The following is a 20613-nucleotide window of genomic DNA, read 5'->3' as shown; positions in this document are numbered from 1 at the left end:
CTTCTAAACCTGGTAGCAACCAGATGTCCTTCAGTAGGTGAATGGATACAGATTGTGATATATCCAGACAATGGAATACTATTCAGAACTAAAAAGAAATGAGCTATCAAACCACAAGACATTTAAGAACCTTCAATGTGTATTTCTAAGTGAAGGAAGTCAATCTGGGAAGGCTACAGAGTATACGATTTCAACTACATAATGGTCTGGAAAACACAAAACTGGGGAGATGGTAAAAGATCAGGAGTTAGGGGGAGGAAGGGATGAATAAGCAGAGGATTTTGGGGTTAGACTAGCTATTAGGTACAACGCTATAATGGTGGATATTATGCATTTGTCAAAACCCATAGTGTACAACACTAAAAGGGAACCCTAATGGAAATCACAGACTGCAGGTGATAATGATGTGTCAATGTGTGTTCATGGATTGTACCAAGGTACCATTCGGGAACCAGATGTTGATACAACAGGAGAGGCTTTGCCTGTGTGGGGGCAGGGGATGTACAAGAAATCTCTGTACCGCCTGCTCAATTTTGCTCTGCACCTAGAACTGCTCTAAAATATAAAATCTATTTTTAAAAAATAGCCATGTTTTCTATTTTCAAACTTGGTCACTGTGCAATTAATCTTATTCCACTAGGTAATGTCTCTAATCACCATGGGCAGCTATGTGGATTCTGAACCAAACAGTTTCTAAGGAAATGAAAGTTATGTATTCGTTCAGCTTCACAAGGCTATAGATTTCTCACTATGAGAATAAACAGGGAAATCTAAGACTACAAGTGCCAACTATTTGTTTATAAATGTTTAAAAAAGTTTTTGAGGTATAAAGTAATATTTACTTAATTGATAAATGAGAAAACTGAAGCATTAAGTAATTATCAATTATTTTTCAAGAGTCACCAAGGGCCACTACCAAAATTGAGACGTGACTGTAGTCCTCATTTTTCCTCCTGCCATTGCTTCTCAGCATAGATCTCAGATCTAGATCTCAGAACTCTGTATAAAAGTCCCGAGGCTGGAAAGAGCATCCCACAAGTGAGTGACAGACTCCTTCATCTGGCTGCCTCTTTCCCAGTTTCTGGAATGTTTCAGAAACAGAACGAGCCATGCTATGTCAACCCACTTCTACAATCTCCTTTAGGAATGGAAGTTAGGTAATGACTTGGAGTAGAAGTTAGATTAATTACTCGTTCTAAATTTCTGCAAATTCTCAAATTTAGAAACTGGTGGTTAGATCAGTAGGGGTGGGATTAAGGGTGGTGGGTGGTCGAAGAGGGCATGTCCTCTAAGACCATGGTCCCCAACCTTTTTGGCATCAGGGACCGGTTTTTCCTGGAAGGCAATTCTTCCGTGGGCTTGGTGGAAGGGATGGTATCGGGATGACTCAAGTGCATTACATTTATTGTGCACTTTATTTCTAACCGAATGCCACTGATGATCTGACGACAGATGCTGGTCTTTGGCCTGGAGGTTGGGGACCCCTGCAACAGAGGAGAACTTGGGTGGTCAGCCAGAGGAGGGCATATGTACCTGAAAACCCCCCACAGGAGACTTTACAAAGCTCCCCTGGAGGACAAACACACTCTCACTCTGCCTTACCTGATGCAGTGAGAATTATTATTTTGGAAGAATCCAAAAGTCTCTTCCAGCAATAAAATGCTGACCAAAAAATTTCTAATTCTGAAAAATATTTACATTTACCTTGTGTTCTCATTTTTGTATATCACCTATGTTTCTTCATATATTTAGCTGAGCAATTTATATGTCTAGGTCCTTATTTATGATGTTACTGAATTAACTTACAAGTGGAACTTGAAGGTAAACTCCATGAGGGAACAGACACTTGATAAACATTTCCTGAATGAGTTCATCCTATGATACTCTTGGAAAAGTATTAACAGCATGAAATCTCAAGGTTTGGGTTCAAGTCCCAGCCCTCCAAGACCATGTCTGCTCCACGCGGCAGGGCTTCAGAGGGCTCTGTGGGCCCTGGAACATCATGCATAAACTGCTTCCTGAGGGCACAGGGAAGTCATCAACACCATACTTTTATTGATGATCAGTCTTGACATTTAGAAAATACGTTTGGAATTACAGCTGTCTAGCTAGCAGCCTTAAACCTATACTTTCTCCAAATCAGCTCCTCTTCTTAGACACTATGTTCTAATAATCATCTTATTTACATAAATTAGAAAGGAAAGAAAGGTTCAAAAGCTGTTAGATTCTGTTTCATTAGCTAAAACAATGAATCATGATCAGGGATAGGTACAATGAAACCTTCTAGACTTGGAAGCAAAAACCTAGCCTAGCCTGACAATGAACATCTGAAAATATAATTCAGGATCATGACTTTTTTTTCTAATAGAAAGTCAGAAAACCTAGCATTACTATAGAAGCCACTTATAAATCCTTCAATCAAAGGGGAAAAAAAAATTAATAGATCTAGGGCAAAGGTATAGGGGTGACGTGTTATGTTCACTTTAACTGCAAAGTCAGAGGAATTCAGGATATAGTCGGTGAGTCAGGATGGCTCATGGAAGGGCAGGGTCACGGTAAAGGCTATACTACATGTGCATCAGTCAGGTGAATATCTGTTAGAACAGGACTAATCTGCATAACCAGCCCCACAATGATGGACTTCAAAAAGGAACTGGAGATTTCTGTGTTCTGTTTTGCGACATGGTTTGAAATTCTAAGTGTTAAATAAGCAAAAAAACACACTCTCAACTATGGAAATAAAGATTATTCAAATCAATACTCAACGAGAAAAACACAAATCAACCAGGTCAACTAAATCCATTAACAGTACAACTTAAGAAAAATTATTCCAGGGACTTCCCTGGTGGTCCAATGATAAAGATTCAACGTTCCAAAGGCAGGGGGTGCCGAGTTCAATCCCTGGTCAGGGAAACTAAGATTCCCACATGCTGCTTAGTGCAGCCAAAGGGAAAAACAATTTCATTGGTGAACTCCTTGACAGTTCTAACAGGAGGAATATAATACAGTAACTGAACCGAAAGTGCTTTTTTCCAAAAAAATAAAAAATTAGGAGTGCTAAGTAAATCTACCAAAAATGGGTTTCACATTAACAACAGGCCCAAATAAAATTTCTTTTCTCCTAAAGGACAAGCTAGAGAGAGGCAAATTCTAATAGATCAAGAATCAATATCAGAATTTAATCCTTAAACTCAAAAATCCATTCCCAGAGAAGTTCCCTACTCATTGCTAAGAGTTCTGTCCAGTTTGATTTCAGGGAAGTTTTCATAATACTTGCACTAATCTACTTCACTTTCTCGCAGTCTTCTAACCTAATGTGATATGTCACACACACAGGTGCTTACCTTTCCACCTTGTTCTGACTCCTGTCTCTACAGTTCAGCTACACAGCCTTCTATCAGTGTCTTAAGTATACAGAGCTCCTTCCTGCTTCCAGTCCTCATACATGATGCTCTGTCATTGAAAGAGGCCCCTCCATCTGCCCTACACACACTCCCAAACTCTTATGCATCAAGTCTTAGCTTAAACTTATACAGATAGTCCTTATGGAAATCTCCCCAGCCTAGGTTAGATGTTATGTTCTCTTGGTACCCTCTACTTCTTGTTTGAGGTACTTCACTCAGTTCTATTTTTTGACACATCATTTAATGCCTGGCTCCCTCACGGGTTCTAAGCTTCATGGCAGGAGGGACCATGTCTGCTTCATCCACTGCCCCATTTCCAGCACCCTGGCTCAGCGTTTGGCACATAACAAGTAGGCAATATATATTTTTTGAGTGAATAAAGTTAAAAAATCATAAATTAAGTATGTAAAAGATACATGCACTGGAAACAAAACTTTTAACATGACACATGATATGAGTTGAACAATGGATCCTGTGCCAAAATGGAACTATTGAAAACATGCAATCCTATGTAGCCGGTAGGTTACAAAGATTCTTCCCTGACAACAGCAGCAGCGACAAGGGCTGAGCTTCAGAGAACCAGTACAGTGAAGGCCAGAGAATCTAGTATTCACCATAGATGCAAAACAGGTATTTCCAAATCCAGCTTATGCCCGGTCAGAAAGGGCCCTGCCCTTTTGATGGGGAAGTCTACCCAAAGAGGAAGTGGTACTGTTTTCTTGTCTTCTACTTGGAGAGAATTCTTATCAACAACCTGACTTGTTTGGCCCAGTTCTCCTGTGTGCAGTAGCCATTCTGACTTCTCACAGGGTATGGATGGGAAGGTTTTTCTCTTCTCCCTCCTTTCAAGTTTGGCTCACTTCTCCAACTCACCTGAACGGCTCCTCCCAGCATGACGGCCACCAGCCCCATGGACATGCTCAGTGTCTGTGACTCCACGGTGCTCTCTGCCTGGTGGGCCAAGCTTGCACATGCTCTCTGCAGGGTTGCTGCTACAAAGTCCACAACCTACCATAGAAATGAAATCTAGAATCAGCAAGGAGCAAGAAAAAAACAAACTCAAAACGCTCTTTACATCTGATGTCTACATCTTCATTTTCTCCTTCATCAACGTCACAACAACAAGAAGCTTCAAGAACAACTGATACTGTGAAGCAGGCATGGTGCTCAGGGTTCTACATGCACCAGTTCACCTAAGTGTCACATCAGCTCTAGGATGTATTCTTGTCCTCATTTTCAGATGAAGAATCTCAGACTTAGGCGATTTGGAGGACTTCCCTGATAGTTCAATGGTTGAGAATCCACTGCCAATGCAGGGGACATGGGTTCAAACCCTGGTCCGGGAAGATTCCACATGCCACGGGGCATAAGCCCTAGACCACAACTACTAAGCCTGGGCTCTAGAGCCCAAGCTCTGAAACAAGAGAATCCAGCACAGTAAGAAGCCCGTGTAAGCAGCTAGACAGTAGCCCCGGCTCGCCAGCACTGCAGAAAGCCCCTGAGCAGCAGCGAGGACCCAGCACAGCCAAAAATAAGTAAATAAACACAATTTTTAAAAAGAGGTGATCTGCTCAAAGCCATACAGTCAATAAATGAGAAAGTCCACTTACACTTTGTCAAATCTTTTAATACACCATCTTACCTTCCTTTACTTATTGTGAATTTGGCTGGGAAATTTAAATGAAAGATGATTTGTTAAATTTCTGACCATCTCCGAGTGTCTTAGATCTGTTTCTCCTAATGAGGATTCCTCCTCAAATATTCCGTACTCCCATTTTGATAGACTAGTTCTAGTAGGCAAAGAATATGCAAAAAGGCATTCATTTTATTTAGAATTCAATGTCCCCAAATGATCTGCACAACCAATCCAGAGTCATTTTTCAAAGTATTGAATGGTTTTAAAGGGTTAAGATTATTCATATACAAGAGTTTACACAGCATCTGGGTAACAACTAAGCCTTAAATGAAATTAATTTGGTCAGCATTATTTTAACTGTGCTTTGATTAATCATCTTAAGTAGAAACACATGTGAATAAAAGACGCCTACACATACCTATATATGTGCACACACACATACATGTACACACACTCACACTTACATTTAGGATTAATGGCTCAAAAGGGAAAAATCAACTTGAAAATGGGATGGCTGAGATAGGTCATAATAAGCCTCTAAATAACATGCAAGCTTGTACGTTCAACTCTCTAGGCAAATCACATGCTATGCTAGAATCTTTATTGCAGACTTAAAGTCAGGAGAATGGCTTGTTAACACTTGTCTTTTGGAGGTAAGGCAGGAAACTAGAAAGGTTATTAAAAGTTCCACTTACTGGAATAAACAACATGGGTTATGGCAATTTTCACCACCCTCTCAAGCCTGAGAATTTATTGATTACTAGAAGTTAAGGACACTGGCTTTTCCCAGAGAAACTGGTGCATCTACCATCTTGGGTTCCACCTATTTTGCCTTCAAAGAGTCTTCTAAAACACTCCTTGATTATAGGAAGCTTCTATTTCAGCACAAATACACTGTTAAAATGCTGGAACAGAATTATCTAGTCTTCCAACTTATTCTAAATTCCTCTCCTCTATCTCTCTGCCTAACTACCTACTGATCTATCTACCCCCCTATAGATTGATCTATCTACTATGCTTAATATTGCTAAACAAGTAGTATGATCCTAATTTTGTTAAGAAAGAAACTTTCAGTTTGTATGTGTATTAAAGGGAAAAAAAAAAAAACCTGGGCACTGTTAACTGGTATGACAGCCAGCTGGTATTGTTATTTATGAAGTACCTCTGTCCCTAAACTTTCCTGTAACAACAAAACCTCTATACCCATTTTGACAACACCTCCTCCCCCACTAATCATTTCCTGTGATTTTATGAACTGTCAGCCATGAGAATAGGTAGGTATGTGACTGCTGTTGGTCTAGAATTTATGTGTATTGAGCAGACAATGGAAGACACCTTTATTTTTTACTTAAACATTTTTGTAAAGCTATGTCATTCTAAAAGCCAAATACTCGTGAAAGTTTATAAGGAAAAAATGACAGTTGCCTACCCTATTTCTCCCCATCTGATTCTACAGAGGCAACTGGTTTTACTTAGCTATTTTAGTGACAATAGTAAGCATTTACAATTTACCAGGTACTGTTCTGAATGTATTATAGGTATTTACTCACTTAAATCGTCACAATGATCCTTTGGGGATATGTAAACCTGTTGCCAACAGTGCCCTTACAGATGACTGTAAGGGAGCTGAGGCCTCACTGTTAAGTCTGCAGACTTTGACTTAATCCTCCCATTCTGAAGCGTGCTGCATCAGCCAAGTTCAAAGTCTTTGGGTTCAACCTCTCTCAACAATAAACCTCTAGTTTTTTGCTGGGGAGGGGAGGTGGTTGTACAAAGTTAAAGAAGGAATCAAATAGTCTTCTGACTCTTGTGGAGCTTGTCAACATGGTTCAAATTCAGCTCCATCTTTAGGGCTCATCTGGTGCCCCGAGTCCTTCCAGACTTCTGCAGGGAGAAGTGGTTTGCTTTTTCTCCCCTTTTTTCAAAAAACTTTTAACAGCTCTTTAGAGGCACATGGCTTTGCTTCCTGACTTCTCTCATGCAAGCACTTGGCTTTCCATTTTCTGAAGTTGCTACTATCTTTTAGTTTCCAAATATTGTTACTCTCTTTGACCCACTGTATCTCCTCTCCTGCTCTGCTGGTCACTGTGGTTTCCAGAGGGAACAGATAAACACCATCTTTTGTTCAATATAGCATCTTTAATCAGAAGTCTCTACTTTTTAAAAAATTTGTACTCTTATGTGGCTTAAATATTTTTACAGTGAGCAGGTGCAGGTGTTACTTATGTTAAAAAATGTAACATATGAAAATAGAACCCCTTTTACTCTGCGAATTACAGTGATCTAGTTACAGAATGGTGCAGCAGGTGGCAGTTTCCTGGAAGGGCAGGAAAAAGGGAATCTTGTTCATTCCACTCCATATACACTGGCCCCCTTCCTGAGCCTGCCACACTCTGGGCATACTCCCTCTCATCTGAAACACTCTTCCCCTAGGTATATCAATGGCTCCCTCCTTCCCTGCTTCAGATCTTTGCTCAAAAGTTACTTTTCTCAGTGAGATTCTCCATGACCACCCCATTTACCTTACCACACTCCCTTCACCATCCCTTTACTTGTTAGATTTTTTCTCTCTGGTGCTTATCATCATCTAACATGCTGTGTATTTTGCCTTGTTTACTGTCTCTCTATATATACATATGAATGTAAGCTCCAGTTAGAACTGGACATGGAACAACAGACTGGTTCCAAATAGGAAAAGGAGTACGTCAAGGCTGTATATTGTCACCCTGCTTATTTAACTTCCATGCAGAGTACAACATGAGAAACGCTGGGCTGGAAGAAGCACAAGCTGGAATCAAGATTGCCAGGAGAAATATCAATAACCTAGATATGCAGATGACACCACCCTTATGGCAGAAAGTGAAGAGGAACTAAAAAGCCTCTTCACGAAAGTGAAAGTGGAGAGTGAAAAAGTTGGCTTAAAGCTCAACATTCAGAAAATGAAGATCATGGCATCTGGTCCCATCACTTCATGGCAAATAGATGGGGAAACAGTGGAAACAGTGTCAGACTTTATTTTGGGGGGCTCCAAAATCACTGCAGACGGTGACTGCAGCCATGAAATTAAAAGACGCTTACTCCTTGGAAGAAAAGTTATGACCAACCTAGACAGCATATTGAAAAGCAGAGACATTACTTTGCCAACAAAGGTCCGTCTAGTCAAGGCTATGGTTTTTCCAGTGGTCATGTATGGACATGAGAGTTGGACTGTGAAGAAAGCTGAGCGCCGAAGAATTGATGCTTTTGAACTGTGGTGTTGGAGAAGACTCTTGAGAGTCCCTTGGACTGCAAGGAGATCCAACCAGTCCATTCTGAAGGAGATCAGCCCTGGGATTTCTTTGGAGGAATGATGCTAAAGCTGAAACTCCAGTACTTTGGCCACCTCATGCGAAGAGTTGACTCACTGGAAAAGACCCTGATACTGGGAGGGATGGGGGGCAGGAGGAGAAGGGGACGACAGAGGATGAGATGGCTGGATGGCATCACCGATGCGATGGACGTGAGTCTGAGTGAACTCCGGGAGTTAGTGATGGACAGGGAGGCCTGGTGTGCTGTGATTCATGGGGTTGCAAAGAGTCGGACACGACTGAGTGACTGAACTGAACTGACTGAAGCTCCATGAGAGCACAGATATGTCTGTTTTGTTCACTGCTATGTCTCTGATACCTAGAAGAGTAGGTGGCACATAGTAGGCCCTCAATACATATTTATGGAATAAAAGAACTTGGGAGTTGGAACAGGGCTCTGAATCAGTAAAGACCATTCCATGCCTCATTCTTCTCTGCATTATCTCACATACTAATATACCATTTGCCAACACAGTTTTTTTTTTCCATTGTATGAATATATCACAATTTAATAATCATTCTTCATTTAACTGAACACAGTTTTTTAAATTTTTCATCTTTCATCCAGGAATCCTTCAATATGCATTTGTAACAAATAGAGAGATGTGTATTTTTACATAAATGTGCTGTGTTTAGATGCTCAGTTGTGTCCGACTCTTTGTGACCCCATGGACTGTAGGCCACCAGGCTCCTCTGTCCATGGGGACTTCCCAGGCAAGAATACTGGAGTGGGTTGCCATGCCCTCCTCCAGAGGATCTTCCCAACTCAGGGATCAAATCCAGGTCTCCTTCATTGCAGGCAGATTCTTCTTTACTGTCTGAGTCACCAGGGAAGCCCAAGAATACTGGAGTGGGTAGCCTATCCCTTCTCCAGGGGATCTTCCTAACCCAGGAATCAAACTGGGGTCTCCTGCACAGTAGGCGGATTCTTTACCAACTGAGCTATCTGGGAAGCCCCTTTTACGTAACTACCTTTACTACAAATACACAAAAAACAAATTCCTTATATCTTCTAACACTGGGTCCATGACTTTTACAAGAATGTCTTGGTACAATTGGTTTGTTTGAATCAAGAACCACTCATTACACTTCCCTGATAGGTCTCAAGTCCCTTTTAAGCTGCAACAGCCCTGTCCCTCCTTAATGCCATTTATGTGATGAAGAAACTGGGTCATTTGTACTATGGAATTTCCTGCATCATGGATTTGGCTAATTGCTTCTTCATTGCACTTAATTTGCTCCTTTATCCTGTGGGGTGGTAAGGGGATGGGGATTGTTTTATATTGTTTGGGGGTTTGGAGAGGAAGAACACTTCCTGGTGGTATGGCATATGTCGTACTGCATTACATGAGAGGCACATAATAATGTCTGCTTCTCTTCTTATAGTGATGCTAAGATTACTCAGCCCAGTGAATTCCCTGGCAGTCCAGTGACTGGGACTACTTGCTTTCACTGCTGAGGGTGCAGGTTTAATCCCTGGTTGGGGAACTAAGATTGCACAAGCCGCACAATGCAACCAAAAAAAAAAAAAAAATTAATCAGAATAAGCTGAAATATATAGGGAAACATATACTAACACTCTTTCTTTGACTCTCTGAAATGAGTCAAAGCGTCAGACATGACTGGGCAACTGAACAACGACATACTGATATTAGCATTAACCCTAAAATCCACCAAAAATAAAATGGACAGGCAGATGGAGATATAGATAAAAATGTGATAAAGCAAATACAGTAAAAGACTAATGACAGAATCTAGGTGGTGGACATCCAGATAATCACTATAAAATTCTTCGAAATTTTGGAAAGTTTTTATAATTAAATGCTGGGAGAAGAAAGGATCAGATGGTTTGGGTATATTTGGCCTAATACATTCATTATAAAGTATCCCTAATGGTTTTTGTAGACACTGATGATTGCTACCTCAATCGATTATTTCATTAGGGGATTGAAAAATATTGATATAATTTTATAGTTCTCATTTTGAATTTTCCAGCTGTGGCTCTTACACAAAGAAAAAAATTTCTTCATTGACTAATTACATGGAAACATAGTTCCCACAGGAAAGATAAATGTCTTATTCTTTCCCTGCATTTATCGATTTACAAAGTAGTGAACTGATCACCTAGGAACCTCCAAAGATGTCCTACAAAATACCTTTTGGGGGGGACCTAGATGCATTTCAATCCACTGCAGGCATTATTCTTTTTCATGCTCAAATTGTCCTACCTGTGGTCAGTGCGAGCCCCTCCAAAGTTAACTTCTGAACACTACTGACATGAGCCTGTTAATCTCAGACTGCTTCCTGGTTTTCAGGCACAACAAGATGCCCTAAGGCTTACACTGTACAATTTCTGCCCTGGACCTGAATGAACCTTTAATCCAATGAGCTTTGTGTTCTTCTGGTAGGAAGTGGTGATTAGAAACTATAATCTGGTACTAGTGATGCTTAGGGCTACTGGACTGTCATTGCTTCTTGGCACGGACAATGGACTGAGCTAGGAAATATCTGTTTTTAAAAACGAGAAAAACTGAGTTCAAACAAACACTTCCAGTTAAAATGTAATATGACAGGGGTTCTACTTAACTTAAATTCATTAAACTCTTTTATTTTTTACACTGAAAGTCTTCATTCCTAATGATATTAACAAAATTACTTTTAATTTATTACTTATCATTTATCCATATGCATGTATGTATTTCAAAATAATATACCAAAATTATCACCATCACTAAGTCTACAAGATGCAGTTCAGTGGGGTTTTGTGTGGTCCTTTTTGTTGTGATACAGTTCAACCTCAGATGAAGGAAAATTTAATGGGACAAATCACTTTTGTATCAGCCTAATGCCATTGTTCCTTAATTAGGAGCAAAGGGAGATAAGTGGGAAAGTGTAAGTCATATCAGTTTTTAAACCATTTCCCTTTCCAATGGGCATTCTGAGACAAAAACAAGGTCTGGGTGAAAAATTCTTTAGCGAATTGATATAAACACAGGAGAAACAAATCACCCTACCGAGTAATACAGGGTCAATGAGCTGAAGGAGTAAGAGGCCAGAAAAGAAATCATGAGCATAAATCTCATTAAACAGGCACCATAAGTCAGAGCTGACAGGCAGCTGCAAATTTTCTCAGCAGGAGCTGTAGTGAAATGCTGCTTAGCAACACCCGAAGGCAGAGGACAATGACGATGATACAAAGAGCTGGAGTGTCAGATTTAAGTGTGACAATCAGACCATCTTACAGCTGATTATTCACCAACCAAGCCACAACCAACTGTGGTAAAGGGTAAAATATGACTACACTGCCTATGCTTTAGTACTTTCAATTCCTACTTTTAAAAAATGCTGGCAAAAGGTTTCCCTAGTGGCTCAGAGGTAAAGAATCTGCTTGGCAATGCAGGAGACACATTCATTCCCTGGTCCAGGAAGATCCCTCATGCTGTGGAGCAGCTAAGCCCATGCACCACAGCTATTAAGCCATGTTCCAGAGCCCCTGAGCTCAACCACTGAGTCCATGTGCCACAGCTATTGAAGCCTGCAGGCCCCAGAGACCATGCTCCGTAACAAGAGAAGCCACTGCAATGAGAAGCCCGTGCACTGCAATGAAGAGTAGCCCCTGCTCGCTGCAGCTAGAGAAAAGCCCTTTCAGTAGTAAAAATCCAGCACAGCCAAAAATAAATAAATAAATATATATGTATGTAAAAAACACTGGCTAAAAAAAAAAAGGCTGAGCCATTAAATTCAAGCACTGATCTGATCCACAGTTACTTGATCCTGAAAGCACTAAATAAAATCTGTAAACTTCATTGGCAAAATAAAAAGGCAACAAAAACACTTCACAGGTTGTGATAAGCTATGAGTTAGAGGACCTATAAAATTCAATGTGATCTTATCATTAGTGATTTTTTTTTTCAAATTTGAGTTTTAATCATTCTCAACTTTTTTTTTTTCCTGCCATGACATATAGCTTACAGGATCTTAGTTCCCAGACCAGGGGTTGAACCCGTGCACTCTGCATTGAAAGGCCAGAGTCCTAACAACTGGACTGCTAGAGAAGTCCCTCATTCTCAACCTTTAGTGTACATTAAAATTATCTATGGAGCTTAAAATAAAAAATACATATGCCCAGACTCTAAAGTAGACATGCTGAATCAGAATTTCTAAAAGTGGGCTGGGCATCAATATTAGGAAGAAGATCCCAGGCAATTTATTTGCACCAAAAGTTGAAAACCACTGAGATATATAAATATTTAAAACAGTTCTGTTTTATGTGCACAAGAACCACTTCAAGAGCTTGTTAAACATGACGATTCCCAGGACCTATGAAAGTACTGATTCTCTTAGTCTGGTGTGGGCTCAGTAATTTACTTTTAACCAGAATTCCAGGTGTAGCACTGATACAAGTGTCATCAAAACACACTCTGAGTGACATTTTAAAAAATATCTTTGGGAAAGAATGAAAGAAACCAAAATAGACAAATACCACCAGGCTGGGATCCCGCTATGTGGCAGCCACTGACCTGAGTGATGTTGGTGAATATCTGCTCAGACATTCTCTCACACAGAAGAGCCAACAGTTGAAGAACCAGCAGCTTCCGCTCCTGACCTTCCACCAGAAGAGTCTGGTGCTGTTCTAATTCCAAAAGGCTTTTGCTGGAGAAAGACTTCATTTTTAACTCTGTTTCATTTTCCACAGCCACGTGAGTTAACTCCTATCAGTGTGGGAGAAAAGAAAAAGTAAAGAAAAATCCTACAGAACTAAGGACTTTAAAAACAGAAAACTCATTTGAAATGTATATATGGAGAACCAGTCTCTGTTCATTACAGCATTAGTTATAATAGCCAAAAACTGGAAACAAATGTCCTTCGATAAGAGAATGAATAAGCTGTGATGTATTTACTATATTGCAGCAGTTGAAATAAATGAACTAGATCTACACAGATATCAATATAATCTTAAAAACACAACTGAATGGAAGAGGTAAGTTGCAGAGTAATACATATATCAATGTGCCAAGTATATGAAAATGATAAACTTTACAATAAAAATCATAAACACACACAAAGAACTAGCCTGACAAACTACTTACTTTATCACTATTTTTATGATCTCTACCACTAGCCTCCCTTGAACTGAGGTCATATAACATTTCCAAACCCTTTTCAGTGACTATTAGATGCTTTTACCACCAGAATTCTTTTTCCCTAGGATATTCAGAACTGAACTTCTACTAACAGGTAATTCATTACTGTGGGTTTTATAAGATTTTCCCTAGCTTTCATCTGTAAATTTCCTTGGGAAGGGAAAACCTTAAGTTCCATAATAATGAATACTTTAACCACAGTATTAATAACTGACAGTTTAGAGCAGTGGAGCCCAACTGTTTCTGGGCAATTTTGCTCTCCAGTGGGCACTTAGCAATGTTGAGGGACATTTTTGGTTGTCATAACTGGGAGATGACACAGACATCTCTGAGTAGAGGTCAGGGATGCTGGTAAACATCCTATGATGAACAGGAAGCCCCCACTCAAAGAAACAAATACCTAGCTCAACATGTCAATAGCACCAAGGTAGAGGAACTTTGGTTTAGAGCAAAGCCTTTTGACTTTTTGAAACAAATTTTAAAAAATCATCCAATTAGGAGAGTATTTTCTTGGGATGTTATTTACAGTGAGTGGCTGCACAGGGGTATGAATGTGAATAAGAGAGGTGAGAAACCTCAAAAAAGTATCCCCCACTTCAATTCTAGGAACGTTAGCCCTGATTTCCTCCTTTCATTCTCCCAACCCACACCAACCTTAAACTCCAAAGACATTCTCTTAGAGTGGACATTTTTTTTAGGGAAAATAAAAGAAGGCAGAGATCAATGACAGGGAATCAGAGACACTGACTCATGGCCTCTAACAATGCAAATAAGGAGTAACAGGGTGTAAGTTACTGACATTAGAGCAAAAGAAAACAAAGCCACCAGGCTAAGAAATAAACCCGGAAAAGGTTTCAAGTGGCTACAAAATGAAATGAGAGGGGCAGAACTGCTAAATCTCCTTTGCAAATACCTGACAAAACAACAGTCAGAAAGGATGAGGGATTATTCCACAGCTGTAAAACCTGCTATTAACTTCAAAAGAGTTCTTACTGTCAACACAGAGCAAAGATTAACCCTTTCGTAGATCAATCGCTTTACTTTGGTCATCTCTAAAAATTCAGTGGAGATTACCTCGCAAAGGAGTTCGATCCTATGTATACTGCTGAAGGTAAATTTCTTTTTGACTGAACCAAACGCTACTGAAAAGAAAATATTACCCTATGAACTTTATTTCTCCTAAATTAAGACCTAATTTTAGAACCTAAAATTATGACTGCCTGGCAAATTCAAAGGTGCTCCTGATACTACCCTAGAATAAAAATGACAGTGAGCTATACACAATTCTTACCTTCAAGCAGAAGATGAAGAAGTCACCTGCTAAACCACATTCCTGGCAATGGGACAGCAAGCCCCCAAGGTGCTCCACTCGGCACTGCTCTGAGGACACCTTTTGATACAGGGCTTCATCTTCATCTTCATCACTGCAATGCAGGGGGAGATTTATTTCCCAGAGTTATTCTTTTTTTGGAGACCCCATTAATAATCTTCTAAAGTAACATGTTAATTTCATACAGTAAATCATTATAAAGCTCAAAAATGTTTAAATTATTTTCCTGTTTCTCCATGCTGAAAAAGTTATTTATTCTCAGAAGCTAGGCTATCATGTTTTGTGTAGTCATTTGCTCAAATGGGGAAAGATTCATTTGAAGATGGACGTTGAAAGATCACTATTGATATTATTTCAATAAGCTTCAAATGCAATGAGGAATTAAAGTACAGGTTTATGCATATATTCTGGTTCCTGAAGAAGAGAAGAGACAAGAGAAGGCTGAAAAGCGAGGCCAGACCACAGAGAATGCTGGATGCCAGTCAAATGAGCTTGGATTTTTTTTCAATGAGCTGCTAAGGGTTATGAGCAGTGGGAAAAAGACATAATCTTCATAGGAAGAGATTCAGTCAATCTCAGTGAGCCAATTGTTGACTTGTAAAAATCCATAGATTCAGAAAACTGAGCAGGCTGAATTTCCAAGTAATACTGTGGCTAAATTATCAAAAACAGTGTTGTGATTTCTGCAAAAAGTTTAAGGAAAATTCTCATAAGGTACTATGGCTTCTAGTTTTCATTCATCAGACAAGTGAAAAAGCCAACATATAATATTCTTATACTATATCATGTAAATAAATACAAAGGTACAGAAGATACACTAAAAACAAGACGCTAAAATCGTGTAAACTGTGATTAGGATAGTTGGTAACTTTTGTTTCCTCTTTATGCTTTTTTATATTATACAAAGAACATTTACTATTTTTGTGATAAAAGAACAAAACTTCTTTCAGATTAAATTGAGGGAAAAAATGACAGGTGCTGCTTCATTTCAGTGAAAAGTACAATTATTAAAGTTAATTCAGCACACAGTCTCACTGGGCAGTATGTCCCAATCTGCTGGTTCACTAGTAACATAGTATTTATAATCCTTTAGTAGAATGAATCACCTAGAAGTTAAGTTTAGGATTACTTCCTATATTACCCTATCTTTTAGAGATCATTCATGTTATCTCCAACACATTTTAAGTTAGAAGAAAAGCTGAAATTGTGTCTAATCTTCTGTGAACCATCTTATCAAAATGAAATACCATATTCAAAGATTCTTGAAGAAATAAAAAAAGATATGCTAACCATTACCTTCAGAAGCATTGTTTTATTCATTCTTAAAACTGCAATGGAAGAATCAATTTCAAATAGTCATATTTAGCTCCAGAAAAGTAAAAATTCTGGATCCAAAGATGATAAAATCTAAGCTGCTCTTCTAGTTTCTTTAATCAGACTTCTTATTGATAACTAATGCTGCTGGGCAGAATGGTGGAGTGAAAGGTAAGGGGCGATAAAGACCACAGGCTTGGGGGATGAACACCATGAGCAGTTTTAGAAGAAATCGTAAACACACACACCAGACACCACCACCACTCCACCATCCCAGTCTGGTACAGTGTCAACTTACTGGAGAAATGGAATGTCTTCAATATGTAATGGAAGCTATGGACCCTATTTTCAGCAAAGAATCTGTATTTGCATATAAAAAATCCCTTGTGTGTAATTTCAAGGGGATTATAGAGTCCCAGAAGTCCATGTAGAGACCCCTAGTTAAGGATCTATTGCTTCTGGCAGTGAATGGAGATTCATTCAATCACTGCCTATTTACTTTTTTTCCTGCCAAGGAGAGAAACTATAGTTTCAATAGAAACTATTGATTTTGACATACTTGCACTAAAGACTGTTAAGATAGCAGTAAGTTTTAACTGCTGATAAGTCAAATACTATGAAATTTTCTATGCAGTCACTAAATTGGTTCTAGTCTAAACTGTTTCAAAATGGTTTTAAATAAACATGACAAAAAATATTAAGCTCCCTTTGTTCAGGGGCATAGTTGTAACTGCAAAACCTACACTGATGGTTCTATTTGCAATCAATATTTTTTTTCTGTTCGAAATATAGAAAAATTTTCTGATTGAATAAGTGTTTTAAAACTTAACCAAAAAAAAAAAAAAAACCAACTTAATCAAGCTGACCATGAATAAAAATATTAGACTTAAACACTTAAACAAACAGCAGGACTTTGAATGTGATGTGCCATTTGAGTAGAGCAGCTGCCACCAGTTAAATATTACATGGACTCTGATCAACAGGAATTTATGTTCTGAGGTGGAAACATATACACATATCACCCAGAAAATGGAAATAATGTAAAATACATTTGTGAGACATAGGAGAAATAAATTATCCATTCCACTAACATCAGTTAGCTGCTTTCTAAACAATCCCTAAGAGAAACAAACCTCTATCACAAAATTACCGTAAGAGTGCTCTGAGAGAATTTCCCTTAGGGGTAAGTCTGACTCTGAACACACATATACCATTTTGAATGTCAGAAAGAGAACTGGATTGTTACAGTGTTGAGGGTGAAAGGTGTTTGCCAGTTACTCTGATTCACTGGCAAAGACTCTGCGAAATAAGTGGGCTTGTTATGACACAGAGCTGTGAGACTGCAGTAAACTGCACCTATTATTTAGCATCTAGGAAAAACCTGGAGGATCATTTAAGGCTCACCTTTCACTTAGAGATTATAAATAGCACCTCAGCTGCTAATTTCTGGTTTCCTTTCTATCAGCGCCCCTTAGTGGACAAGTCATAGAACAGCCTTTTGGGTACAATTAAATCTGAAGAGAGAGCAAAGAATGGGTGGACTCACCAAACAGCCTCTTTGATGGCGATCATAATGCCGCCCTGAGTGGCAGCTCTAAAGTGGCACAGAGAATGCAGAGAGGGCACAGATTTGTCCAACCCTGCAAATCCTTTCAGGCTAGCAATTGCCTTCTTTCTCTCCAGTCTCCCCAGAATCCATAATAAGATCTCTTGGCAAAGTGACCTGGCAGAAAAAAGCAGTTATAAATGAGCTTGTCATCATACTCTACATGTCTAACAAGTTAACACAGAAAAAGAAAGAATGACTGTCAGGTTCCATGCATTCTAAACGCTGGCACAATCACCTAGTATTACTGACGTGTGGGAGCGGAAACTATGCTTAAGAATTTCAGAAAGCAAACATCCTAAAATTTGATGAGCGACTGACTAATCTCTGGCTGTAGAAGCAGCTCTGATATGACACATGAGCCCCACATGGTTTTTTTTGTTAATTCCAAGTGTACTCACTGCCTTTGGATCAGGCACTGTGAAAGAGAGCTGGCACGGATCAAACCAACTACCGTCAATGGGACCAATAACTGGTGACCAAGAAATAGTACACCAGCAAATTCTTGCTGATTCCTTATCCCCTCTTATCTGTGCCAGTCAACCAGGACAGAAGTGGAATAAATGTTTGCTTCTTCCTTCTCAGTCTGATGAGACATGATAGTGCTGTGAGGACTTCAATTTCAAAACTAGAACAAGAGTTATTATAGGAATGGTCTTCAGAAGCCAAATTCACACATTTATACCCTCCATCTTCCAATGCACTTTCTCTTGTCACTTCCCTCATGGCTGTAGGCTTCAGTGACACCCTAACCAAAAGGCAATATGTAAGCTGTGAATAATATGCCGGACTGAGTACTTCCCTTTATCAGTTAACAATGATGATGATAATGACTATTTATTGAGCTTATAATTTGCCAAGGACAGTGCTATACACTTACTTCAATATAATTAGTCTTCATAATAACCCTATGAAGAAGATACTATTACTGTGTATGAGATTACATATGGGGGATTTCCAAACACCAAAAATCAGAATTCTGTAGGACTTCGGAAAGGATAGAAATTTTTTAAATTTTTATTGGAGTATAGTTGATTTGCAATGTTGTATTAGTTCCAGGTGTATAGCTAACTGAATTAGTTATACATATACATATATCCATCCTTTTTTAAGGTTCTTTTCCCATATAGGCCATTATCGAGTATTGGGTAGAGTTCCCTGTGCTATATAGCAGGTCCTTATTATCTATTTTATACCTAGTAGTGTGTATGTGTCAATCCCAATCTTCCAATTTAAGTCTAATAAAGAGAGAGAAACAATATAAATCACTGTGAGAACAGTGTCCATACATAATGAGTCCTACTTAAATTTCAATACAGAAGATTATTTTCTGGATGACTGAGGGACTCCTTCATTCTCATTAACACTGTGCACAAACACCAAATCCAGGCCTAAATTACAGAGTGCCACATTCAGATCCAGGTTTCCCAAACTTGATTTCTAACTGCTCACAAGGTGTTCATGGTCTAACCTCTATTTCCTCCTCCCCAGACATATAGTAGCAGTATTGTTCACTGGTCAAACAGGGGCATGCTCATACGTGTACAGAGATTTTCCCTCTGATGTCTAAAACAGAGGCTGAGGAAGGTCATTTTAGAAACTAAATCCAATTCCCCTGCAATCTGCAAAGCGCTCTTTCTTTTCTAGAGGACTGTCAGAAGTTTTTCTGACCTTGAAAGAAAAAAAAAAAAACAACTACAAAGAGGCATAAGTCATATTCAAAAGGAGAACAACATGCAAGACAGACTTCACTGTTTACAAACAAGAAGGTTCTCTAGGTTGTTTACCTTATATGAGACACACTCTGCTTGGTAAAACAGTAAAGAGAGAAGAGGACTCCCAGGACAGGAAGCAGAGAATCCACCAAAACTGATAAAGGTTCATTCCCGACCACATACACCTAGGGAAAAGGACACAGTGGTACAGTGAGTGCAAGGCCTGAGGAATGGGAGTCAAACACTGCACACTTATCAGCAGGGCTGAAGGCTTACCTTAAGTAACACTCCAGTCCTAAGGTGAACATTTTTAAGTCTAAGGCTAAGGAAAACACCTGAGATTGGCAGACAGGTTGAAACACAGCGAGACTGAAATGAAGCATCACCCTTCATGCATGCAGCCTGAAGAACTGCTGGGGAACCAGGCAGATGGACCCATTTTCTGACCTATTCCTTTCCTACTTCTGACTAGCTCAGAGCCTCCTCATCTACTATTCATCTATACAATAGTTATCTTACTGCTAAAGGCCCTGCTACTAGGACTAACAAGCAAACAGAAAAGCTTAAGACTAGATTTGAAAGAAAAAAAGCAAAATAAAAGTTCGCTCTAGGTTTGTCCTTTTTTTTTTATATTTGTTTTTATTTATTTATTTGGCTGTGCTGCGTCTTAGTTGCAGTATGCAGAATCTTCTACCTGTGGCATGTGGGATCTAGTTCCCTGACCAGGGATTGAACCCCGGGCTCCCGGCATTGGGAGCACAGAGTCTCAGCAACTGGACGACAAGGGAAGTCCCTAGATTTGTCATTCTCCAGATGTGACTGCCACATGGGCAAGTCCTATTCTCCCCAGTTCAATCAATGTGCACCTAGATCTGCACTGGCTTTATAGGGTTAAGCGTGTGAGGATGCTGAAGCTTATTAACAATAACTATGTTAAATATTTTATTTGTACCTTTCAAAAAGGATTCAACAAACTTTTCTGAATACATACTGGAATCAAAGTACTGTTCTAGGCACTGCACTACTCTGAATACCAAAGTGAAGAAAAATTGTTCTCTTTCATTGCTTGTGATCTAACAGGAAGAATAAAATGAGTTAAAACAATAATACTGTTATT

General features: G+C 39.3%; 1 protein-coding gene across 2 annotated transcripts in view; it reads right to left on the bottom strand.

Moving 5' to 3' along the window:
- The window catches only part of TANGO6 (transport and golgi organization 6 homolog), a 185022-nt gene that overhangs the window by 120383 nt on the left and 44026 nt on the right, over positions 1–20613 (bottom strand). For both annotated transcript variants that reach the window (XM_055554251.1, XM_055554252.1), the window contains exons 8-12: positions 19569–19681; positions 17722–17898; positions 14823–14955; positions 12908–13099; positions 4278–4412 (exon numbers count right to left, since the gene is read on the bottom strand). In XM_055554251.1, the coding sequence (XP_055410226.1) occupies positions 4278–4412; positions 12908–13099; positions 14823–14955; positions 17722–17898; positions 19569–19681 (750 nt within the window). The remainder of the gene's footprint in view (positions 1–4277; positions 4413–12907; positions 13100–14822; positions 14956–17721; positions 17899–19568; positions 19682–20613) is intronic.

The sequence above is a fragment of the Bubalus kerabau genome, chromosome 17 (genome assembly GCF_029407905.1).
Source record: "Bubalus kerabau isolate K-KA32 ecotype Philippines breed swamp buffalo chromosome 17, PCC_UOA_SB_1v2, whole genome shotgun sequence".
Taxonomy (NCBI): Eukaryota; Metazoa; Chordata; class Mammalia; order Artiodactyla; family Bovidae; genus Bubalus; species Bubalus kerabau.
Note: the sequence above shows the minus strand (reverse complement) of the source record. Positions and strands in the feature narration are given on the sequence as shown.